General features: G+C 40.4%; 1 protein-coding gene across 1 annotated transcript in view; it reads left to right on the top strand.

Moving 5' to 3' along the window:
• The window catches only part of LOC117265409 (plectin), a 199,793-nt gene that overhangs the window by 152,892 nt on the left and 20,765 nt on the right, over positions 1-26,136 (top strand). Inside the window, exons 33-35 of the mRNA XM_078171229.1 lie at positions 1,907-8,062; positions 11,204-11,344; positions 13,861-13,892. Of these exons, the coding sequence (XP_078027355.1) occupies positions 1,907-8,062; positions 11,204-11,344; positions 13,861-13,892 (6,329 nt within the window). The remainder of the gene's footprint in view (positions 1-1,906; positions 8,063-11,203; positions 11,345-13,860; positions 13,893-26,136) is intronic.

Below are 26,136 nucleotides of genomic sequence, written 5' to 3'. Positions count from 1 at the left end.
GTAGAAAGTAATTCGTTAAGCAACGCTCAGGTGTATTAAGAGAGCACTGCAGTAGGTTATAACTGCCTCAAAATAAAACCACATCAATATAAATAACAATATAGAATAGGTTGGCCATCCTCACACTGCCTAATACAAATATTTACTGCCTTAAAATAATATATCAATAGGCCTAAAGAAAATAATATGCAAGACTAGCCTTCCACACACCATTAGATGCGTTACCACATAGCTGCATTACAAAGTATTGCGTAACCGTAATTACATTGCCTTGTAACAGGTCACCCCCAACACTGGTAACAATGCCCAGTATTCACTGTGAATGCTGTGTTAAGATAATGCTGACATCTCCACCCCACCAGATATATGTGTTGCATTTGTCATTCAAGCAAAACTCTGTCACCCATATTGACATGACAAAATATTTGCCAGAGATGTCACCGTACCTATTCAGCCCTCCATCAGACATTACCATGACATGCACCGGTGTGTATCAGTTGACACGAAGGGCATGTGGCTTCATCCACAACCTCCATCCCTTGGGTTATCAGTGGAGTTTTCCTTTACTGTTTAACTATTTGAAAGGGTACCCTCCTAGAGTCTGTGCAAACAGTTTATCATACAGATCTGATGGTGTAAAGTAAGCATTACATGACATGCCCCTTGCCATTTAAAATAAAAAATATTAAGGTGTATCTGTCGTAACAGATGTAAATAATGAAATAACGAAATATAATTACTGATATCTAACAGTAAGCGATAATTTTTCATGTAACGAAATTGCTTCACTGTTGCAACACATAAAGTTACACAAAAAAATTAACAAACAAGCACTGGATAAACAGCATTTGCCAATTTATTGGTACCACAGTTAAGCAGAATATCTTAAAATCTCAGTTTGTAAAAGCGTATATATTTATATAAAATCTGTAGACTTTGTTGAACATAGTCCATCATAATCCAGATTGACTGTGACAGTGATTTTTCTCAACTGAGTTTTAGTGTAACATGTGAGTTCTGCTCATATAACTTAATTAATTTGCAATGGTTTGATCACTCAGGGCCACTGTAAATTTACCTAATGTTTGATACAAATGTCTAGGGATCTTTGTGATTCTATTTCAGTCTCATTTGACCTCTCAATAATCAGAGCCACCAACAAGTTCTTACGAATAGGAAAAAATTATTTTGGACTCACTTTACTTAGTTTTGCAGATACATTATATGAAATTACACAGTCCACTCTAAGTAATAGTAAATTATTGTCTGTGTGTGTGTTTTTTTAATTTGACTTTTGTAATTAAGAATATAGGTGATGAATTGTGTGTATCATCACACATACATTACACACACACACACACACACAATAAAGATGGTGATCAGTTCCAAGAAGGTAATAATTGTGTCCATGCAGCCAATTTTCTGTTCAAATTCTTGTAAGGCAAAAAATATTCTCATCAAACTGTATATTTAAAAAAGGGACTCTTATGAGAGTCTATTTAAGTCAATTACATTTTTGGTCATACAACTTCTGTTATTTAGTAGTTTGAGCAATGTCATTCTCATGGTTGATCTGGATTTTCTAATGTAGGCTGAAATACTAAAAAATTACACCAATATGAAAATGTATTATCTGTAATCTTGGATGCTAGAGAAAGAGGACATTTATTTAAAAAAAAAAATACTACACAACCAATTTTGAACTATGAAAAACCTGCAGAAAAGCACACATAATCTCAATTAGGGATTTTTTTAAATCTCCATATGCATAAGCAGAGTGCATTGTACAAATTCTATCCATTATAAATTAAATAAACAATTAAGAAAAACCAAATTATGTACAGAATATATATGCATCACCTATATACCTTTGTAACTTGTGTTTTCTATGTTTTTTCCCTATCAGATGGCCGATGCACAGCAGAAACAAATTGAAAAAGAGAAGATAGCCCTCGAGCAGACATTCCTTACAGAAAAGGAGATGCTTTTAAAGAAAGAGAAGCTGATTGCAGAGGAGAAAAAGAAGCTGGAGAGCCAGTATGAAAAGGAAGTCAAAAAGGCCCAAGCTCTCAAAGATGAACAGGAACGCCAGAGACAGCAGATGGAGGAGGAAAAGAAGAAACTCCATGCTACAATGGATGAGGCCCTCCATAGACAAAAAGAGGCTGAGCAAGAGATGCTCAACAAGCAAAAAGAATTGCAGGATATGGAGAGGAAGAGACTAGAGCAGGAAAGGATTCTTGCAGAAGAGAACCAGAAATTGCGTGAGAAGCTGCAGCAGCTTGAAGAAGCACAAAAGAATGTCCCTGACAAAGAGACCATACGTGTGACAATGGTTGGGTCACAAAGTGCAGTTTACAATGGCCAAAATGCTGGTGATGCAGCAGACAGTGTGGAGAAGAAACCAGATCCCTTGTCTTTTGATGGCATACGTGAGAGGGTACCTGCAAGCAGACTTCATGATGTTGGCCTTCTATCCAAGAAGGAATTTGACCAGCTAAAGAAAGGCAAAATCACTGTTCAAGATCTTGGTGAGACTGAAGCACTTAGAAGAATTCTTAAAGGAAAGAACGGCATTGCTGGTGTTTTGACGCCATCTAATGAAAAAATGTCAATCTACCAAGCATCAAAAGAGAAAAAGATTACTCCAGGCACAGCTATGATCCTTCTTGAAGCCCAAGCAGCCAGCGGTTACATGTTAGACCCTATTAAGAATCAGAAACTTTCTGTAAATGAGGCTGTCAAAGAAGGCGTTATTGGCCCTGAACTGCACAACAAAATGCTTCTGGCTGAGAGGGCAGTTACTGGCTACAAAGATCCATACACTGGTGGGAAGATCTCTGTCTTTGAAGCCATGAAGAAAGGTCTGATAGAACATGATCATGCCATCAGAATCCTTGAGGCTCAGCTTGCAACTGGTGGCATCGTTGACCCAATCAATAGTCACCGTGTACCTAATGAAACAGCCTACAAACAGGGACAATATGATGCTGAAATGAACAAGATCATGGAGAAACCTTCAGATGACACAAAGGGATACTTTGACCCAAGCACTCAGGAACCTTTGACATATGCTGAGTTGATGGCGAGATGCACCACTGACCCTGACACCAATCTGCTACTCTTGCCAATCACAGACAAAGCTGCTCAGTGCTCAAGTATATACACAGAGGAGGAGACCAAGGATGTGTTCAGCAAAACAACTGTGTCCGTGCCATTTGGACGGTTTCAGGGCAAGACTGTCACCATTTGGGAAATTATCAATTCTGAGTACTTCACTGAAGACCAGAAGAAGGATCTTCTCCGTCAATACAAGACAGGAAAAATCACAATTGAAAAAATCATTAAGATTGTGATTACTGTGGCAGAGGACAAAGAGAAGAAGAATGAAATTACCTTTGATGGTCTGAGAGCACCAGTTCCTGCCACTGAACTCCTGGAATCCAAAATCATTGATAAAGACCTCTACAACAAATTGCACAAGGGCAATAAGACAGTCAAAGAGGTATCTGAAATGGAGCCTGTCCACAAAGCATTGAAGGGTACAAACTGTATTGCAGGTGTAGTTATTGACTCATCCAAGGAGACAATGTCTTTCTATCAGGCTATGAAGAAGGACATGATGAGGGCAGAGCCTGCCTTGCATATGCTTGAAGCCCAAGCAGGCACAGGCTACGTGGTTGACCCTGTCAGTAATCAGAAGCACACAGTTGATGAAGCCGTCAAAGCAGGAGTTGTTGGACCTGAGCTGCATGAAAAACTCCTGTCTGCAGAGCGGGCTGTTACAGGTTACAAAGATCCTTATACTGGCAAGACTGTATCTTTGTTCCAAGCGATGAAAAAAGATCTCATACCTAAAGAACAAGGAATCCGACTGCTCGATGCCCAAATGGCCACCGGTGGCATCATTGATCCAGTAAAGAGCCATCACATTCCTCATGATGTGGCATGCAAGAGAAACTATTTTGATGATGAAATGAAAGAGATTCTTAACAACCCCACTGATGAAACTAAATGCTTCTATGACCCCAACACAAAAGAAAATGTTACATACTCAGAGCTCTTCAAGAGATGTGTCCCTGACAAGAAAACTGGTCTCCCTCTCCTGCCTCTTTCTGATGAAGCAATCAGTGCAAAGGAGGAGCCAACATACACCGATGCCCAGACAAAAGAGGCCATGACTCAGGCAACTGTGGAGCTCGACTCTGGGCCATTTAAGGGCAGGAAGATGACCATCTGGGACATCATCAACTCTGAATATCTCACTGAGGAACAAAGGCTTGACCTGCTCAGACAGTTTAGGTCAGGAAAGGTTACAATTGAAAAGATAATCAAGATCGTCATCACAATCGTAGATGAGAAAGAGGCCAAGAAGCGAGAACAGTCCAACTTCAAGGGACTTAGAGCTCCTGTCCCAGCAAGTTCTCTGTATGATTCAAAAATCATTGACAAACCAACATTTGACCTTCTTCAACAAGGTAAAACAACACCTAAACAAGTTAGTGAGAATCCCAATGTCAATAAATACCTCCAGGGCTCTGATAGCATCGCTGGCATCTACCTGGAGCCAACCAAAGAGAAAGTAAGCATTTATCAGGCTATGAAGAAAAAGCTCCTTAGACACAACACAGGTCTTTCACTTTTGGAGGCCCAGGCAGCCACTGGATTCCTTGTAGATCCAGTGAGAAACCAGTGCCTGACAGTAGATGAGGCAGTGAAGTCAGGTCTTGTTGGTCCAGAACTACATGAAAAACTTCTCTCTGCAGAAAAAGCTGTCACTGGCTATAAAGATCCATTTACAGGCAACAAAATCTCCCTCTTTGAAGCAGTGCAAAAAGATCTCATCCCGAAAGAGCATGCCATGCCACTGATAGAGGCACAGATGGTTAGTGGAGGAATCATTGATCCTGTAAACAGCCATCGTGTCCCAACTGATGTTGCATATCAGAAGAACATTTTCAGCAAAGAAATGGCCAAGGCTCTATCTGAACCATCTGATGATAATAAGGCTTTCTCAGACCCAGAGACCGATGAGAATGCTACCTACAGACAGCTTAAAGACAAGTGCCACAGAGATCCAGAGACAGGCCTGTACATCCTTCCACTCTCCAAGCCTCAGTCTCCAACTGTTGTAGAGAAGACATATCTCTACACGGAGGAACAAACACAGAGTGACCTGGCCAGTACCCAGATTGACATTCCAATCGAGGGCCTTGCTGATAAACCAGTGAACCTCTGGGAAATCATGAACTCAAATTTGCTTCCAGAGCAAGAGAGGCAGAAGCTCATGGATGACTATCGCTCTGGTAAAATCACTAAAGAGAGGATGATCATCATTATTATTGAGATCATGGAGCAGAGAGAGATAATCAGAAATGACAGTCCACTGTCATACAAGACTATAAGGAGAAGGATAACTATTGAGGAGCTGTACAATGCCCGCATCATTGACTTGGAGACATACAACCTCCTTAAACAGGGCAAGAGGGACATCCGTGACATAATGGAGATGACAAATGTGAAACAGTATCTCTATGGCACAGGCTGTGTTGCTGGGGTCGCAACAGACTCAAGTTCCAAGCTAAGCATATACCAAGCAATGAAGAGAGGCTTTATTAAACCAGAACTAGCCCTCAGCCTCCTAGAAGCACAAGCTGCTACAGGATTCATTGTTGATCCACATAAAAATGAAACACTCACAGTTGATGAAGCTGTACGTAAGGAAGTTGTCGGCCCTGAGATCCATGATAAACTTCTGTCAGCTGAGAGAGCAGTCACAGGGTACAAAGATCCATACAGTGGTAAAATCATCTCTCTTTTCCAGGCTATGAAAAAGGATCTTGTTCCAGAGGATTATGCTCTGAAAATGTTAGAGGCACAGACTGCCACTGGTGGAATTATTGATCCTGAATTCCAGTTCCACCTGCCAGCAGACATTGCCATGCAAAGAGGTTACATCAACAAGGAAACCAATGAAAAGCTGACTTACAGTGTTAAAGGATTCACCGACCCTGTCACTGATGAGGACATATCATATGCAGAGCTTCTCAAGAGATGCAAGTTAGATGGTGGGTTGCGCCTACTCTCCCTGGGAGACAAGAGGCTGATGTTCAAGGGTCTGAGGAAACAGATCACAATGGAGGAGCTGCTCCGCTCACAAATTATTGACCAGGAGACTGTCACTAAACTGAATGAAGGTAGTATTTCAGTGGAGGAGGTTACAGATAAACTATCAAGGTACCTTGAGGGCACAAGCTGTATTGCTGGTGTATTTTTAGAATCTACAAAGGAGCGTCTATCAATTTACCAGGCCATGAAGAAGAACATGATAAGGCCAGGCACAGCATTTGAACTCCTTGAGGCACAGGCAGCCACAGGATATGTCATTGATCCAATCAAAAACCTTAAACTGACTGTCAGTGAAGCAGTGAAAATGGGAATTGTAGGACCTGAATTCAAAGACAAGCTCCTCTCTGCTGAGCGTGCAGTGACAGGGTATAGAGATCCTTACACAGGCAAGACAATCTCTCTGTTCCAGGCCATGAAAAAGGGGCTTATCTTGAAAGATCATGGTATCCGTCTCCTGGAAGCCCAGATAGCTACTGGTGGAATCATTGACCCAGAGGAAAGTCACCGTCTGCCAGTTGAGGTGGCCTACAAACGTGGCTTCTTTGATGAGGAAATGAATGAGATCTTGACAGATCCATCTGATGACACCAAAGGCTTCTTTGATCCCAACACTGAGGAAAACCTAACCTACCTCCAGCTCATGGAGAGGTGCATCACTGATCCTGACACTGGCCTGGTGCTCCTGCTACTGAAAGAAAAGAAGCGGGAAAGGAAGACCTCCTCCAAATCCTCAGTTCGTAAACGCAGAGTAGTCATTGTAGACCCTGAGACTGGCAAAGAGATGACTGTGTACGAGGCCTACAGAAAGGGGCTAATTGACCACCAAACCTACCTGGAGCTTGCTGAGCAGGAGTGTGAATGGGAAGAGATCACAATGACCTCATCTGATGGTACTGTTAAATCCATCATCATTGACAGGAGATCAGGAAGACAGTATGATGTTGATGATGCTCTTTCACGTGGCCTCATTGACCAGAAAGCCCTTGATACATACCGATCTGGAAACCTAGCTATCACAGAATTTGCTGACATGCTTTCTGGAAACATGGGAGGTATTCGCTCACGCTCATCCTCTTTTGGTTCCACCACTGGTTCCACCTACTCCTCTCCCATGAGCCCCATACCCTCCATTAAAGCACCTGCAGTCATATGGAATGACCCAGCAGAGGAGATTTGCCCCATAGCAGGAATATTGGACATAGACACACTGGAGAAGGTGTCTATCACTGAGGCCATACACAGGAGCCTTGTAGACAACATCACTGGCCAAAGACTGTTAGAGGCTCAAGCCTGCACAGGAGGAATAATTGACCCCGTAACTGGAGAGAGATTCACAGTTGCTGATGCTACAGAAAAAGGCCTTGTGGATAAAATCATGGTTGATCGCCTCAACCTGGCTCAGAAAGCATTCAAAGGATTTGAAGACCCCAGAACTAAAGAAAAGATGTCTGCCTCCCAAGCCCTCAAGAAAGGCTGGTTGTACTATGAGGCTGGGCAGCGTTTCCTTGAGGTCCAATATCTGACTGGTGGACTTATTGAGCCTGATGTGGAGGGAAGAGTGTCGCTAGATGAATCTATCAGGAAGGGCACAATTGATGCCCGCACTGCCCAGAAACTGAGAGATGCCGGTGCTTATTCTAAATATCTAACATGTCCAAAAACCAAACTGAAAATCTCCTTCAAAGATGCCATGGACAAAAGCATGGTTGAGGAAGGAACTAGCTTAAGACTTCTGGAGGCTTCCTCACAATCCAGCAAAGGCCTCTACAGTCCCTACAATGCCAGTGGGCCTGGATCTGCCTATGGCTCCCGGTCTGGCTCAAGGACCGGATCCCGATCAGGCTCCAGAAGAGGCAGCATTGATGCTGGCTTCAGCATGAGCTTCTCATCCTCCTCCTACACATCCTCTTCAACCGGCTACAGCCGCAGATTCTGATTAGATAGTTCTGTCCCTAACAATGGCCCAAGTGTCTAAGAACCAACAATACTAATGCACTTTATAGTTGCATTTTTTTTTTTTTAACAGGAAAAAATAGTTACAGTAACATGGAAATATAATTTATTTATTCTGCCCTGCATGTAGTCACATCAACAACTGCCTAGGCTAATTGATTTTTTTCACATATAACAGATGTCTAAACATGTGCCTCATATATGGAGACATTACCAAGCATTGCTAGATATATAAGATATTATTTTTCTTTAGTACTAATTACCAGTCAGTTTATATTTTTCAAGGCAAAGCATGACATTTCTGCTGGTTTTTAAATGACTTTATAGTTTTCATTATACACTTGTTAAAAAGTTGTATAGTTGTGCTTTCTGAAACTAATATATACTGTATGTATGTCAAACAGAGATATTTTTCCAGTATTCCTTTGAAATTCAAGGATATTTGTCTATTTTTTATCTTTTTTGACAGTCCTACTTGACGAGATACTGTATGACAACCTAGTTCTAGTGTTTTTAACAGATTCTAAAATACATAGATGCCTTCACATTTCTGAATATTTGTATAGAGTATGGACATATTTTGTGTTGTGATTTTTTGTGAAATGTTACCTGGGTAACTAAATAATACACCCAGCAAAAATACACCTGTGAGACACTACAAAATAAGACACTACACCAGTATAACACTGAAAAGACATGCCAGAATTAAAATTATGCAGACCATTCTGAAACCAGTTTCACATCTGTCATTATTTTTGTACTCACGCCCATTTATATTTAGTGGTCTTGCATCCTTTTGGTTTATCACACCATTGTTTTACACACTCCCAAGTTTTAGATTCTTTATGTTCACCATCAGTCAAGTGTTCCTGGTTAATCCCAAGATGATGTCAGACTTGATCCTGCTCTGCCATACTGACCTACGTCCTGTTATTTTGGTTCTTGTAAGTTCATATGTTTTTTTTAATATATTTTTCATATGCTTTTTGTTTATCTGATTTCTTGTGTTGATTTTGATTACATGTCATAGACTAGATTTTCCATTAATTTATATCATTTTTTCACTGCCGCACACATTACCATGGTGATATCACTAGTGATCTGTTTCTATTCCAAACCCTCATTACTGCTGATTGACAATTTTTATCCTGTTGTTTTTGACAGCTGCCTCAGCCCCCCAGAATCCAACATTTGAGCACAGATACTCAGTTGGACGGAGCATACAGTCCCTTCAATTTGGATGGATTCGTGAGTCCATGTCATCCTCACGCAGTTACACAGGTACAGTGTATAACTGTTTTTGCAAACATCATGTCATTATCAATTCATTTGCAAAAAATGGAGCCACGCATCATCAAGATTTGTTTTGCAATTTTTTTTAAGTTGTATTTTTTTCTCGCTGCATGGTTTGGTTCATTTTGATTTTAATTCATAGTTATTTGCTTTCATTTCTAGATCTGCCATTGAGTATGCCCTTTCTTCCATTGTACATCACATTTGAAGAAAGCTGAGGCTGAGTCAACCTGACATCATCTCGGGATGCCTTTCTAGGAACACTCTTTATTCATGACCTTTTTTTATATATATATTTATTACTTGAATGCCAACAGTGATATTTATGTTGTCATATCCTGATTTCTTAAGACAACACTCCCAAAGCAAACACATCTGCATGTGTTGTCCTTCATTTAAATTTGGATTAAGTATAGTAGAGCAGCACATCTTTGTTTAGCTGCTCTTAGGTCCATTGGTATATTTTTGTATTATGTCTCTGTAAATTCAATCCTACCAAAGTGCTAAGAGGATACATTTGGACAATTGACATGTTTGATACAGCACCACATTGCATGAATGTATGTATTATATCAAATTAACTCTTTCAGTTGACATTTTGCAAACAGAAAGTTTGATGCTTTATTTTGCTTATAGTTATTTTTCTGTAGCAAGTATTTCTGTTATGTATCTCTAAAGTGTTTTACCACTGTAAATCTTTTTATTTTTGTTTTCATCAAGTTTTTGATATATCATGAATTTGCCTTGCATGTTTTACTAACCTTACAAAGGATGATTTGGGGGACAATGTTCATATGAAATAAAGACAACTGCACATGTAGCTGTGCTGATTTTAATTTTAGCAATATACCAATTCACAAACTAACTGGTTCGTTTTGTGTATGGGGCAGATTTTGCTTTTAATGATGTGGTGAGTGGATTTTGTTGTATGAACATTAACACAATGTTGTAAATAAATGTGCTCTGAGGAGACCCTCTTGTCATTCATACATCAGTACCCATGCATCTGAAGCTATTTTTAGAGTGGAAAATGTTTTTCAGTGCCACTGTCTTAAAGGTCCACTGTGTAAAATTTAGGGAGGGACTTCAAATACTGATACCTATTTTCCATCCCTCCATGTTAAAGCACAGCAATGTTAGAGCATAACAGCTGTATAGGTCTAGGTCTTTACAGTATGTTAATATATGAGAAACATAACAAAAGTGATAGATTGCATACTGCACATAGTCTATATGACGAGTGGAGCAGGATTTTTGAGTGTTTACCTTATTTACCACTACAGAGAAAGTAGATTTTATTTTATGATAGTGATAATCAGTGGCTATAAGCTGCAGTAATATTCCATGTGAGGTCTCGAAACACTGTCATGTCAACCCAGTGGCATCCCTGCTATATAACTCTACCCTCTGGAAAAAACATGACCACATGAGGGCAGTGTTATACTGACCTACTTTGATCTCAGGAACCAAGTGACTTAGGTGAAACATAACTAGTCCAATATTTGCTTTACAGATGAACATGATATGAACCCACTGAGGTCTGTGTTTACTATAATGATTAGGTATTGTCAGATTAATGAGGGACTGACTGGGTTTTTGAAGGCTGATGATTTTACACTACTACCTACATAATATCTGTTTCATCTCACCACAAATTGGCACATTTTCCCACTGAATGTGTTCTGATCAGAGTGTAAAAGACCTAAGTCACCATTAGATCATTATTAGATATCACCTCTCCCTTGGACAGTACTGGCATTCATGTGGAGTTACACCCCACTCCTTCATAACAGATGCAAACATATTTTGTTCTATGTGCCAACATCAGCCACTGAACTTGATGGAGGAGCCTGCCAACAGAAGAAACGGGGCATTCACCTCTCAGAATTCTTCACTCAGCTCCCTTGACTACTCTGATCTGACCCTTTCCCTCCCAATACTCCCTGCATCAGACGCTGGGGACAGGGAGGTAAGACCGCAGAGAATCATCATATCCTGTATACAGAAATGAATGAATGAAGATCAAACGGCTGGAAATGCTCTAAAAGTAAACAAAGCACAAGAACAAGGATCATTTTGTATATTTTCTCTCCAATGCAGGATAAAGGAAGTTCTGTGTTTGGACCACCAACACCTACATCACAGGATCAGAGATATGGGTATGCTAATGTATAACAATGTCATTTATTCTTGCCACAGTAATAGGTAACTTGCATCCTTGATTGACTGACAAATTATAACATCTGTTCAACTTAACACCCAACCTCAAAGAAATACCAAACAAGAAGCAAACTTGCAGAGCACAGACCTCCGCTGAGGTCAATAGTCCAACCTTCTATGATATGGAAATTTGCAAGCTCAACCACCATATATGTAATGTATTTCCAAAATTATTAGAATCAGGGGATGGAAGATCAGAGTGACATGGTTAAAGTCCACGATCACAAACTTCATGGTAAATATTGCCTCTTCTCAGAAAGTTTGAACATGTTTCCCAAATGTCAGACAAAGCACACTTAGATCTGTTTGTGTCCAGTGTGAATCTCACAACCTTAATGAAAGTGAATAATAATTTGTGTATCCGCTACGTGATTTAGACCCACTACAAAATGTCATGGGTTTTAACGTGGCCCATGCTACACCCTTCCACCAAGTGCCATAAAAATCAGACCAGTAGTTTTTCCATAATCCTGCTGATAAACAGACAAACAAGAACCCAACCAAAGCGAACACATAACCTCCTTGGCAGAGGTAATGAGGAATTTTAGTTCATAGCCAATTAGCACTACCTGAGCAACATCACATAAGCTGATACTTTTGAATTTAACTTATTTTATATTTGAAGCAAATACTGTGATCCAAATGAGACCTGCTTGACTGAAAGTGGCCACCAACAGTCACATTAAAAGAAAACACACAGCCCGTGACGACAGTTGCTCAATTGTATCAGCTTTGTAGAGCAGTGCGTCTGCAACTGCCAGCAGCACAGAGACAGAGCTGTGAATTGTGAACTGAGCACACAGTGTAAAACATCTAATTGAAACATACTGAAACAAGAAAACTACAGTTCCAGCCCAACGGACAAAGAGACAGAGAGCAGATGCCTCCCTAATGAGATATTTTTCTAAGCCCTGGTCATATTATCCTTTGATAAGAATTCTTGAAGGCTTTGTTTCACCTCTTCCTGCTTAAGTACAGGTCATGGCTTTCCTTTGTGCCTGCTTTCCCAATTTCCTGCTTCCTGTCATTACAAGCATTCAAATTTGAAGTACACATTTGCAGTAAGAGTCCAGAGTCATTCAACAAATACACTGTACTAGTCCATACCCATTGGTAGCTTTGTCACCTTCTACCTATGCCAATCCTCAATGCCTATGTGCAGTTTCACATAGATTGACCACGTCAGTGAGTAGAAAAATGTGGGACAGACAGAATGACTGACTGACAGAATGACACAGTTTCCGTGAATATGTACAGCATACCATACCATGACTTAGTCATACCAAAAATTAGAAAAAACAAAAAACAAAAAAAACATTCAGCCACAGGGGGAGCCACAGCGATTGGCCACATTTTAGCCATTTTTAAGCATTTAAAGGCCTAGATAATAAATTAGCTCTCTAGCGCCCCCATTTTGTTTGATTGGGTCAATAATGGAGGGGTCCCCTCAGATTATGTGTGGTCATATGCCTTGCGTGGTAATCGGTTATACACCTTTATGTGATGAGCCACGCCCTCCGCAATATTCGTTGCCTTATAGAAGCTCAGTTATAGTAAGTTTTCCAACTTTTGCCAAGAGGGAACTTTAGATATTGGTCCCTAGATTATGTTCATGGAGTTTCATGCTGATCGGTCAAACTTCCTAGGAAGAGATCGATTTTAAGTGTTTTTCAAAAAATTCAAAATGGCTGAAAATCTATATAACCAGAAGTTATGGGCTCCTTGAGGCAAATTTGTTCCTCATGAGAAGAGGCATCTCTGTGCAAAGTTTCATGTCTCTTCGACATATGGGGCATGAGATATGCCCATTCAAAGTTTGCATTATCAATCGGTTGCTATAGCGCCCCCCTTTGGCCAATTGATGTAATAATGCTTCATTCGCATCCTCCCATGACCCTCTACCACTGTGCCAAATTTCACATGGATTGACCAAGTCAATGAGGAGAGAAATGTGGAACAGACACACAGAGTTTTCGTCATTATATAGTAAGATTACTATGAATGCAGTGTGAAAAATAACTGAGTGCTTCATGCTGCTCATGATATGACACAACAAACAACAGCTTGAGACAGCTGAAAATAAGATAAGGTACATTACAAGAAAGCATATTACCAATCTGTCCCTATAAACAGATTAGTAATAACTTGAATACCATATTTGGCTTGATTTAGATGATCCTGTTTAGTACATATGTTTAAGATATTTGATTGTAAAATATGATCAGTATAATTCCCTATGTTTTGTTTTGCTCCTCTCTGTTTTAGGAGGGACCTGGAGGACTTGAGTCAATGGCAGTGTGAGTTCAGGGGTCAAATTATAGCACTGAGACAGTGGCTTAAGAGCATGGAGATGAGGCTGCCTCCTCTGGACCCCAGGGTTAGTTGGGTTTACCGTCTGTCTGCCTTCTGTTGTCTCTCTACCTTTCACTCAGCCCATTCGCCACCTGAGGGGACAACAGTATGCTACTTTTTTTTTTTGGCCACCATCAAATTTCAAGTCACTGAATATTATCAGGCATTGGACACTTTGCACTGTACATCCTGCCAAGCTAGTCCGCATGAAAAGAAATCCATCAGTCATGTCTCAGCTCTTTGTTTCTCGCTCCCTCTCATTGTGTGTGTCCATCAACTACAGTTGTGCGAAGGCTACAAAGACACTGGTGAGGCCCTGTGTTCCCATCACACTGGGAAACAATGCAACAACACTGCAACAACACTGCTTTATCATCAACACTGCAAAGTGCATAACACTGCAAAAAAAAAGCTTGTGGCTCAGTACTAAGGCACAGCAGTGCTTTATAAGCTGAGTGCTAACATCAGCATGCTAACATTTTCACAGTGACATTTCTAACATGCTGATGCTAAGCAGTTGTAGTTTACTATGTTCATCACCTAGCATATTAGCATGCTAATGTTTGCTAATTAGCAGTGAACAAAAAGCACAGCTGAGGCTGATGAGAATTACATTAGTTTGTGCAGTCATTTCATCATAAGCCAAACTATTGGGGAAAATATTTTGACTTAAAGATAGTACTAGAGGAGAAGTTTACGTTCTGCAGAACATAAATGTCAAAAATTTCATTGCAATATAGCTGTTTGAGACATTGTACTCAAAACAGCGAACATAAATGTCATGGTGGCACTTTTTGAAAAGTCAGGAATCATCAATATAAGTGGGCCTCATCCTCCATGGGTCCATGCACCAAATTTAAAGGTGAATCATCTAATAGTTGTTGAGATAGCCTATTCTCGGAGAAGCCAGCGCACAGTGGTCCCTTCTATGGTGGGCAGTAAGCCAAGAGACTGAAAATCAAAATAATAATAATAAAGGCCTTTTAAAATTATTCTAGAAGATACAAGGAGTTGAAAGTGTTGTAAATCTTGCACAGTAAGTGAAAAGAACTTGCATTACCAGATGTTGGTGCATGTGTAATTGCATGGGTAGGGAGGAATCTGAATGTGTCTCCAAATGAAGTCAGTGAGTTGTGTTTAACCTCATTCATATAATCCACCATCCCTATGGTGCTGGGCAAGCATGCATAACAGATGCTAAAGAATCCATGATCATGGGGAAAAATGCTGTCTAATGTTTCATCTTTGATGCAATTTATTGTACCGGTGAAGGAATTACTGCATCTATCAATATGATTACTAACCATAATAGTTTGAATTTTGGTTTATATTGTTTTCTGATGTTTTTCTCACATTATATTTTATTTTCATTCAATTTCCCCCATGATGTATCCTGTATTTTTATCATCCTTTTGCATTACCTACTGCAACATGTTACTTTCCCTGTGAAGATAAATGCAGATAGTTCTTATCTGATTTTAACAGTAACACTGGTCCCTACACAGAATATCTGAGAATAAAGAGCAAAGACCAAAATGAACCATTGAGTCATGCTAGTCAGAAGACTAACACTCAAGTTAACTGAGCATCAAGGAAAAGAGGAAAGGGATTGTGGAGGTCTTTCAAAGTCCGACATACTCGGACGGATACTGAGGTGGTGGTCCGCTCCTGCAGGGAGACTTCTTTAGGCCACAGGGGGACAGAGGGGCTGGGGAATCAGGCTCCATTGTGCCTGGCCTGGACAGCCAGGCTAGAGAAGTGCTTGGCACTGGAGGCCCTTTGCACACATGAGCACACACACTGAAAAGACATTAGACTCAGATGGGAGGAAGGGGGCAAGGGGGCAGAATAAAAGAAAAGCAGGATCTTTATGGTAAGAGCACTCAGATTTGACTATGGAGGCATTTATTGAACACCAACTGTAGACTTTGTCATACAACCATTTATACCAATATTTGAACAAAGATTTGTCAGTCAAAGCTCAAGTCTGAAATTGTGTTACCATGATAAAAAATGTGTTTAAAAATCTGGGTTAAAAAAATCTCAAGGCAATTCTAAATATGGGCCAAGTATTTGCTGAATGACTGACGCTTGAAATGACAAGGGAAGAACTTTAAAATAGTACAACGTATGCAGTGGTGGAATGTAACTGAGTACTCAAGTAGGATATTAATTTGAGGTACTTGTACTTTACTTGAGTATTTCCATTTTCTGCAATTTCGTATTTTCTACTCCACACCTTGACTTTTTACACCTCTGAATTCATTTAATACATTTAGTTACTATTTGCCTTGTAGATCCAGATTATTAAAACTAAATATAATAAATAATATAAATAATCATGGATTATTCTACATTAAACAACTCAGCAGTAATAAAATCAACTCCACATTTAGCAGTTACAGCACTCATGTGGCAAACATAATGCATCAATACTTATAATCCAATAATGTATATCTTTATATATATATATATATATATATATATATATATATATATATATACACACACATATATATATCTTTTCCTTTAACAGTTTTTATTGATTTTACATTAAACAGTACACATTTGTTTACAGCGTACATACACGTCATAGAATATAGGAAAATAATAGCATAGTAGCTGTAACATTCAAATACATATACATATATATTTCTGACAGGGGCCATTCTACATGATGTGCACTTTTACCTTTGGTACTCTAAGTATATTTTAATGCAAATACTTGTGTATTTTTTTCTCAAGTAAAAATCTGAATGCAGAAATTTTACTCATAACAGAGTATTTCTACACTGTGGTATAAGTACTTTTACTCAATTATAAGATATGAGTGCTTTTTCCACCACGGCACATACTATGCATATGTAGTCACATCAGGTTTGCTACCAAGCTAATCTTAGCACAGCATTGCTAATGTCAGCCACCTGTTCTCACCCGGTCTCTTATTTTCCAATCAGTGAAATTGGCCATTAAACAGTTTTTGCTTAGGTTCCTCCAATCGGGTCCAACTCAACCAATCAGATTACGTCTATCTCCAAAGGAGCTCTGCGTGTGAGAAACGTTTATGTTACTAAAAGTCTGATTTTGCTGATTAAATATTGCTAATTCATACAATGGACCAATAAAACAGAGACACTGTGTCTTATCTTGTTGGGTATTGTTCATGGACACTGAATAAATTAATTCAGCCTGTAGATAGAACATATTTTCATGTAGTTTAATCTACTGTACAGCAGCGACTGAAAGCCATTCTAGCTCAAAACACTGACATGTTACAGCTCCACAGTGCAGTGAGATGGTGAGGTAATAATTTATTTAAATATCCTTAGTGAAGGGTGACTGCTCCCTCTTCAATGAGCTGTGAATCAGCAACACAAAAGCATCAAGAGTGTTTGATGTTTTTATTGTTATAGTAAAAACTGGTTTTGGTTGATTTAGTTATATGGTCCATTGAAGTAGATGTGTTCCATTGTCCTGACTGAGTGTTTGAGCCATTAATTGATTGTATAGTTAAAGAAGGGCCAAGAGACAAAATACGATCTGCGTTTGAACCTGTATGACCTTTGGAGAAACCAACCATCTCGGGAAGAAAAAACATTCTTCAGCAGCGGACGTTCTTACTTAAAAATTATTTTTCTATGTACCATTTTGTCTCATTTCCTGGGGACTGACGTGCACGATGCACAGGCATGTATTATCAAGTCATGAAAGCTCAAACACTTTGGAGAGCTTTAGTCTGACCCCCAACGAGAGTGTGTGAAATAAGGGGGTGTCTTTCTATCTCTACCATGCCTTTATCATACTGCATCCGACCACAGACCTTTGTCATGGTAATGCTGTTAGTCTGCTGCACTGCTGTTTGCAGTCTGGGCCTGGGGGACTCGTTAGTTAGCTGCATGAATGAGGACATCCCTCAGCAGCCCCCCATACATAGACCCTTCTACAATACACAGGAGAGAGATATACACCTGCTCCTTAACACAAGGCATGCACTGGCACATCTTAAACTGTTTTTCCCATCAACACTGGGATGCATATGAGCCTCAAACTGGAGGTTGTCAGGCATGAACATAATAAGCATTTCAAATGGTAATGCCATTCACTTTCATATCTCATGGACCAGTTAAGTTTAAATATGAAAAGGATTGTTAATAGACCAATAACCCAATGAACAAATCACTACAAATCTTTGAAGTTAGCTTATGTTTACAAAATTTTAAAATACACAACACCAGATCAGGCCTGGATCATGCTGCTCTAGAGCTTTCAATCCTATCACATGATCTTCCTCGGTAGATGGAGTTGCCCAGGTGTCATGGAATGGTAGATACTGAAATTTTCTGTCCTCTGATCACTTTAAGGATTTATTTAAAGAAGGACTTGCTTAAGTGTGATACTGTACAATCAAAAGTATGTGATATGATCAAAAGCTCCAAAGCAGCTACTAAATGGACCTTGAAGTAACATTACTTCATCAATGGCTACTCTCCAGGCCAAACAAGCTATTAATCTCAACGTTGTAGATAAAATATCTTTAGATTAATACCTAATAGCTGACAAAATTTCATTTGGTCAGAGTTCCCCGTAAATTATTAGAGGGAGGTCATAAAACTGTCTGGAACCTTTAGTACATCCTTGATTTAACTGATGACTACTACAAATGTCCATTTTATTAATAAGATGTAAAATATCAGGATTATATTGTGGCAAATGCTCGTACCTTGCAGTGCTAAATAATGGTAGTGACATGTAATATAATATTATATCAAGAAGTACATCATGGAATATTCTCTAGGACAGTGACTCCCAACCAAAGGTATTTGTACCCCAGTGGGTAAATTGGTATATTGGGTCTTTTGCCTCTCCAAGTGGTAGTAATACAAATGCAACCTTGACCAGAAACAAATTTTAGGATCACTATGTCTATAATATTGTAACAATACCCACTTGTATTAACGTAATGTGTTACTTGACACACAATTAATGATACTTTGTATGAACAGACTTAAAATAGCATAGCATCCACTTATGAATTCACGCGTAATTAACACATTTGGGACATCACGGTTGGTGTCAAAGGGATACAGGGGTATGTCAGACAACTAAGGTCCAGGATAATGTCAGTAATACTGTCAGTTTTCATGAGAGGCAGTAGCCATGAGCATGGGATCCTTACACATCCGGGTAAGAGTGAAATTTGGATGTCTTTCAATACCAACTTTGAATTTTCTTTTTACACTGTCTCAGACCATTACGACACTGACAGGTCAGGATGACATCTCTTCACTGTGACAGTCAGGTTGAGGTCAAAAGTTCCTCTTTTTGCTTCCCTGCCCCCCTGCTGGTGAGGCTCTTCCGGATAAAGGCTCTCTGTGTCTTAAAGGTCTCTGGTTTCCCTGGGCCTGTGGCAGATGCTGCATCCCAAATACGCCATGCACACACAACTTACAAACAGGCCCAGGAAGAGGGGTGAGAGATCACAGCCTATTATCCTCTCCTCTCTGTTTCTGACAGCCAGCAAACAGCGTCCCTGCTCTCTGGTGCTGTCATAACCTTTAGGGAAAAAGGGGGCTTGTTTTCACTGCTATGAATCAATGGAGGATGCTTAGATGGTGATAAACCTGTTTATTTTACAGACTCAAGTTGAGATTAAATGTTATACCCAGTTGACTGTTATTCTCTGGCATGGCGTGTCAAATTGATTTTCATCTTATAGTACTTTGGGTTATCTCTCCCATAAGAGATTTTTTGATTCACACACTTTATCAGGTTTAATGGCAGCGTGGGGCCTCTTGCTTTATTGCCCGTGCCTTCCTGTGCTCAATGTAAAATGTGGACTTATGGCTGTAAATCCTCTCTTCCTGGGTGCAGTTGACTCAAAGACAGAGCTGATGATGAGTTGAGCTCCTCTATCCCCAAGTGGCTAAATCCTTGGCTCACACATGGCTGTGTTTTCCAGCATCCGCGCGGCCCAGCAGTGCCGGGAAACCCAGTAGGGAAGCCCATCAGCCTTTCATCCACTTTTCTTGGAAGCAACCTCTTTCGGTGATAAATGACAGTGTGCATGCTGAATGCTGCTTCTGGTTTGACCCTTAAAAGGGACCCCCTCTTTTTTTCATTTCTCATGAAGAGGGCTAATTACCATGTTCTGTAGAGGAGCCATTGAGGTCTTATTTAATTTGAAAGCAGCAGAGAGGTTGAGATAGCAGAGGAGGGGGGAAACGAGCCCGTAAAATTAATCTTTTTTTTTCTCAGGTCCTTTGGCACATGGGATCTGCGATCAAATTTGGGCTCCCATTGGAAGCTAATTTGGAATTATATTAATTTGGAAACTCATCTCCCCACCCGTGTCCACTCCATTATCACATGCATTTTGGAAGGATAATGGGAGCTGCTGACGGAAAGATGAGCTTCCTTTCTTGCCACCAGCAGCAGCTTATTGCATCACTGCATAGCTGAGCTTGCCAGCTGCTCTTTAACCACATCAGCTCTTGTCTTTTTAAGAACTGTGTACAGGCTCTATATGCACCCAGTGTGAAATGGAGAGGAGAGATTTTTGGCAAAATCATTTAATTAGTACAGAGGGGGCTGGACGATGCTGAAAGCGGGGATCAGGTGTCATGGTTTGAAAACAATGTCTTCCTGGAAAAGTGGTGCCTCATCACTGCCAGCTCCTTTCAGATAAAGAAAGGGGGGACGGGGAATGTGAGCCTTACTTGTTCATTAAGCAGCTAAAGACACTGGCTCTCCAAGTGACCCAGAGAAACAGCTATGTGTGTGTTTGTGCTTTGTCTTTAACAGTTGAGCTGCCTGATCTGTGTCTTGTCAGCCAACAATGCTCATAACTTATGGATTGTGTACTACTGTACATCTCCAACATTGAAATAATATGGATCTTTTTTGTAGTATAACTAAGGAGAGGCTGGGAATTCTTGCATCAGCACTGAAGTACTCAGGGGTTAAATAACTTGACCCCACATGGGTCATTCTATTCACTTCACTCTCTCTCTCTTATCCACCACAGTGACAGGCATTTTCAGTTGTCTTTTTTCTTTGCCATTGTTTTTATCACTATTTGCATAAAGTCTGGAGGAGGGCGGGGGGTCAGAAATGGGACAGTAATGTAAGGGACTGGGGACAGCTCTGAAAATCTGAAGCAGCTGCCAAAGCAGAATTAACAGCATATTTTTGCCACCACCAGCATCTTTCCTGCTCATTCATGAGGTTCCAAATACTATTGAATAAATATCTAAGCAGACAATAACATGGTAGATTGAATAGAGCTGCACTTGGAAATATTTTTAGATGAGATTTTTAGAAGTAGTTTTCTCAAATTATTATTTTCTATCAATTAAACTGTCAGAAAACACCTACATGTAAATATTCTAAACTTAACCTTCACTAATCATAGTTAAGCCAGATCATATCAGCCTTCAACAGGCTAAGAAAAAGTGCAGTTTCCTAGGTTATGTCAGGTTATGCGAGTTTTAGCAACATTAGCAGGTTATGGGGATGGCAAAGTCGGTCAACCACTTTAGTCAAGACTAAAACATCTAAATAACTATTGAATGGATTTTCATAAACAATTTTACACGCATTTATGGTCCCTAGAGGATGACTCCAACTTTGCTACATATTTTTAAAGTCCCTTAAGTAAATATTCCAGTGACTTTTGGTCTAATTTGTTTAGGTTTAATTAATTTTTTTTTTCCAATACCTTGGTTTATGATCCAATACTGTACCTGCAAAACAAATGACATTTCCACCAACTATACTTGAGTTATATGTTCTTAGCATGCTAACTTAGGGTTAAACTATGATGAACATGGCAAATGTCATTGCTAAAGATCTGCATGTTAGCATTTAGTTCAAATCACCATTATGTCTACGAACAGCCTCACCGGGCTACTGGCATGGCTGTAGACTCTTTTTATTGTTTAGTGCCAGCCTTCAAAATTAAGTTTAGCCTTATGACTAACACCACAATAAAATGACTAAACTTGTATCCTTAGTTGAACTACCGTTTGTGCTTAACTTGGAAAAGCATGGACCCTGCATGATCGCCTGCACAGTGTTAATGGAGCTACACCATGATCCTTTGGTACAGACCAAATAAATCAGGACTCTGCACACATATCACGCTGAATAAACCAGGTTTGCATTGACGGTTTCAAAGACATTTCCCCTCACATGTAACACAGAAGGCACTTTAAACTGGAGCGAGTGGTACTGATGTATGTACTTGCACTGTGGAATGTAAGCAGAAAGACATAAACGTTTCTCCTACTCATGGAAGATACTGCCATTTCTGACATCACTGGCTGAGAGATTAAATACAGGCAAATTATATATTTTATGTTAAAAGATATAGCATAAAAATGTAAATTCAATGTGATTGGTTACTGAAGGTTTGTTTTCCTTCAGATGCATTCTCCTTTAACTAATCCCAGCACTCAATAAGTGTCTTTGTGGATTAGGGAGGAGGCTCAGAGGCGGGTATCTGCATGCATGCATGCATGCGTGTGTTTGTGTGTGAATGTTTATTGCAAGACTGTGAGAGAGAGTGTGTGGGTGTGTGTACTGTACATGCATGCACGCATTTGGTGGATCAGTCGATTGGTTGATTATTTGGTTGGCTGGAGACAGACAGAGGGAAAGGACTAAAGAGGGCAGGATTTGGGGCATAAACTCTCTTTGTGAGACAGTCACCTGTATGCATGCTTCTGCTGGGTTTTGGTGCACCTGCAAACGACATAATTTCCAGGAAGATATTTCTGGTGTATTAAAACTAGTGTTAATCCTATGTCACATATCTAAACAAACACCTGGCATATATTTAACAGAAAAAGTTCAAATGGTTCAAACACCAAAAAAATGTGAGTAACTGTTGCTATCATGGTGTTTGCATACAGTATGCGTGGTGCTCTGCATTTCTAAGGCAAATATTGTGACTTATTGAAATGGGGCATGATAGAATTTCACCATAGGGGTCCTTCCTTTGCTTTCCCATGCCAAAAGCAGGGAAAGACTCCGTATTATCTTCCCATTGCTCTCTATTTTTGTGTGTGTGTGTGTGTGTTTGCTTCCAGCCTCTTTGTTTATGGGCCGGGGTTGCAACGGCTGGAGCTGAGTTGAAAAGTAATCTGAGATGTTTTACAGTAATTAGTCGTCTTTGTTGCTGCTGTGGAGACTGCTGCACTGACTCTGAATGGGGGAGAGGGGACTGCAAGGGGGTTGGGGGTGAATGTGTGAGTGGGTGGGTAGCAAGGGTGGGTGTGGGTCCCTTCTTTTGTAGGCTGCACTTCTCTCCCTCGCCATCGAGAGAGGGAATGGACTGAGGCAGCTGTCACTTAACATGTGAATGTTCCAAGGGCGGCCCAGGGGTCTTTAGAAAACTCTCCTTTTTTTGCTCCCCACCCATCCCATTTTTCAAGCAGAAGCAGCATGGAGTTTCTGAGCCACAGTCAGACCCAGAGGAGGGGCTTTGTTCGATGAGAAGGGGGAGAGAGTGAGAGGAAAAAAAAAAAAAGCTTGGGGTAGGTAAAGGGGGCACTTTGCCGCCTTGCCGCCTGGTACAGGAGCAACCTGAGCAGCAGCAGCAGCGCTGGTGAGAATGCCACCGCCTTGCCGTTATATGGAACCGGCTCAATCTGACCTCCATGTGAAAACTGCTCTTGGCTGGGAACTGTGGGAGTTCAACTGAGCCGTTGGAATACATTGTCTCCATCTGGGTGCACTATCCCATCGGCGGCGTTAACAAGGAAGGAATTCCTCTATCACAGCTCCCACAACAAAGAAGAAAGGGAGAGGAGCAGAGCTGGTGGGAGGAGAAGTGAAATGAGGGGAGGGGAGGGGTGCGCTGTGAGGGGAAAGGAGGACATTGTTTGCCTGTGACTGTGGGCAACGGAAAAGCATGAGTTATCAGGACATGTGTGAGTGTGTTTAGAAAGTGTGTTTGTATGTGGGCATGTGTGAATGAGTGGACTTGATTGAGTGTGCGTTGGAGGGAGAATGTATGTGTGTGTGAGCAGCGTTCATGTTTGGGATGGTGGAGCTGGGAGGCCGTTCAAAGGATGCTCAAACAAAGCTGGATTTTTTTTCCCCTATCTCTCTTTTCTGAATGGTGATTGAGGACTGGCTGGATTCCTTTACTCATGCTGTTTGGCTCAACTGTGCTTCTGGGTAAGTGTGGTTCACGTAAGCTTCAAACCGCCAAAACTGCCAGTAACGTAGGTTTGGCTCAGAGAGAGTTTGGTTTTGGACTTTGCGATTGAGGGAGCCATGTGACAGTGACGGAGTTGTTTCTTCATTTACTCTAGCCAAATGAAAAATACAAGGGCAGCAGGCAATAAAATATTCCAGTAGAGACAACATCATTGTGAATGGATCATTCTGATGTAAGTATATTTTATTTAGTTCAACAGTTTGCTCTTTGAAAACTGTCTTTTAGCTGCTTGGATAACTTGAAAGGATTCAGAATTCTGATCAAGATTTAACGCACCTCAGTAGGCATGGCCATGTTTAGTAACTATTCATTTTACCAAAGCCATGTTGACTTTAGATTCGATACAGTAGCTTTGTGTTGCATGTTCTGAAGGCTGTCTTTGAGGTGAATGTGTGACCTTGTACAATATCCACCCTAAAATGTTACGAGTCTCATGGGTGAATGAGCAGCTGCCATCCTTGATTAGGGACCACTACCATGATTACTACTTCAGGACCACCGTTAACCGAGGCAGACACACAGCAGTGACACAACATTATGGCGCTCTACTGTTGTGATTGATGATTATTGTTTTGCTGCTAATTACAAACCCACTCACAGGATGCTTCTTGTATGATGCAAATTGTTAAATTGATGCAATATGCAGGGCGAACATTAGATTTTTTTTCATAATATTCTGATAAGTGAGGCTTTTCTCAAAAAATCTGAATACATACATGTGTCTCCCATTTTGAGTTTTAGATAAGAACTAAACATGAAATGTGAAACCACAGTATTTGTAAACAATAATATAAAGATTTTTTTTCATATTTCGATTGCATGAAAAAGTCGCTAGACTGTGGTCGTAATCAAATTCATCAGGAAATGGACTGCAGTCATGTATCATAAATCACTGTTGAGAGCACAGAAAGGGCTGGTCTGAATTAAGGGCCCATTTTAAAATAGGTTAAGTAATGGGATGGGTAGGTCATTCGCAATATGAGTTAAATGGTGGAGAGGTTCTCTGGTTCCCTGGCTCTCTGGTTAGTATCATTATGCTAGTAAGTGTGAGGTGTATATCAGATACAGGCTTGAGGCATTTTGAGAGGGTTTCCCCGATTTGCTTTGACTGTAGAATAATGTAGGTCATGTCATGGTATTCTTATTTTGGGACTACAAAATGATCAAAATGCCCCAAAAATATGTTGTATATCAGCGTCTGAGTGGCCCAGTTAAGTAGACATAATAAAACAATAAGTCTACATATTTATTTTTTATAACATATTCCTGGTAGTGTGTCATGTGTGCTTTAATGAGACTACTCAGCATATCCTCACATGCATTTGCTATGAGATCACTGTAGTGGCAACTGTGTAATTTAGCAAACGACCACACATGCACTGCAGTAACCAGACCCGGCACACCCTCTCTCTTGAATTGTTAACCCATATGAACACAGCCACAGACACTCTCTCTGCCCTCCTCAGGAGACCACTGGGCAGTGATCTGAGCTAACTGGGTAATCATTGATCTTGAGGCTGAGGCTTTGTCTGGGCACCACTCTCTGATCTGACTGTGTACTCCCCTGTGGATCCACTGACTACATCATCTGCTCAGCAGAGACATACATGATGTTGGTAATTACTGGCCTAATGCACATGGAGCCATCATATTAAAGTAGGTCATTTTTAGATTCTCATTTCGTTAAAAGCCGTGATAAATCTTCATTTTAACTAGTTTGGGAGACACACGCATGAGATTTCCTTCAAATATGAGGTGGATATTGACAGTAGCACAATGTGAAGTTCTCCCTGGCTGCCGACTGTCTTTGTGTCTAACCTCTGGCAAAGATAAGACAGCTGCATATTTAGCATAATCTTGACTAAAGCATCTAACTGCGCTCATACAGCACCGCAAATCTGCCTCTTCTGCTTTATTAAACCAGAAGGAAAATCCTTCTCAGTAGCTCGAGGACCCAACATCCC

This window comes from Epinephelus lanceolatus, chromosome 10, assembly GCF_041903045.1.
Source record: "Epinephelus lanceolatus isolate andai-2023 chromosome 10, ASM4190304v1, whole genome shotgun sequence".
NCBI classification, from domain to species: Eukaryota; Metazoa; Chordata; class Actinopteri; order Perciformes; family Serranidae; genus Epinephelus; species Epinephelus lanceolatus.
The sequence above is the reverse complement of the archived record's forward strand: the minus strand, read 5'-3'. Positions and strand labels throughout refer to the sequence as shown.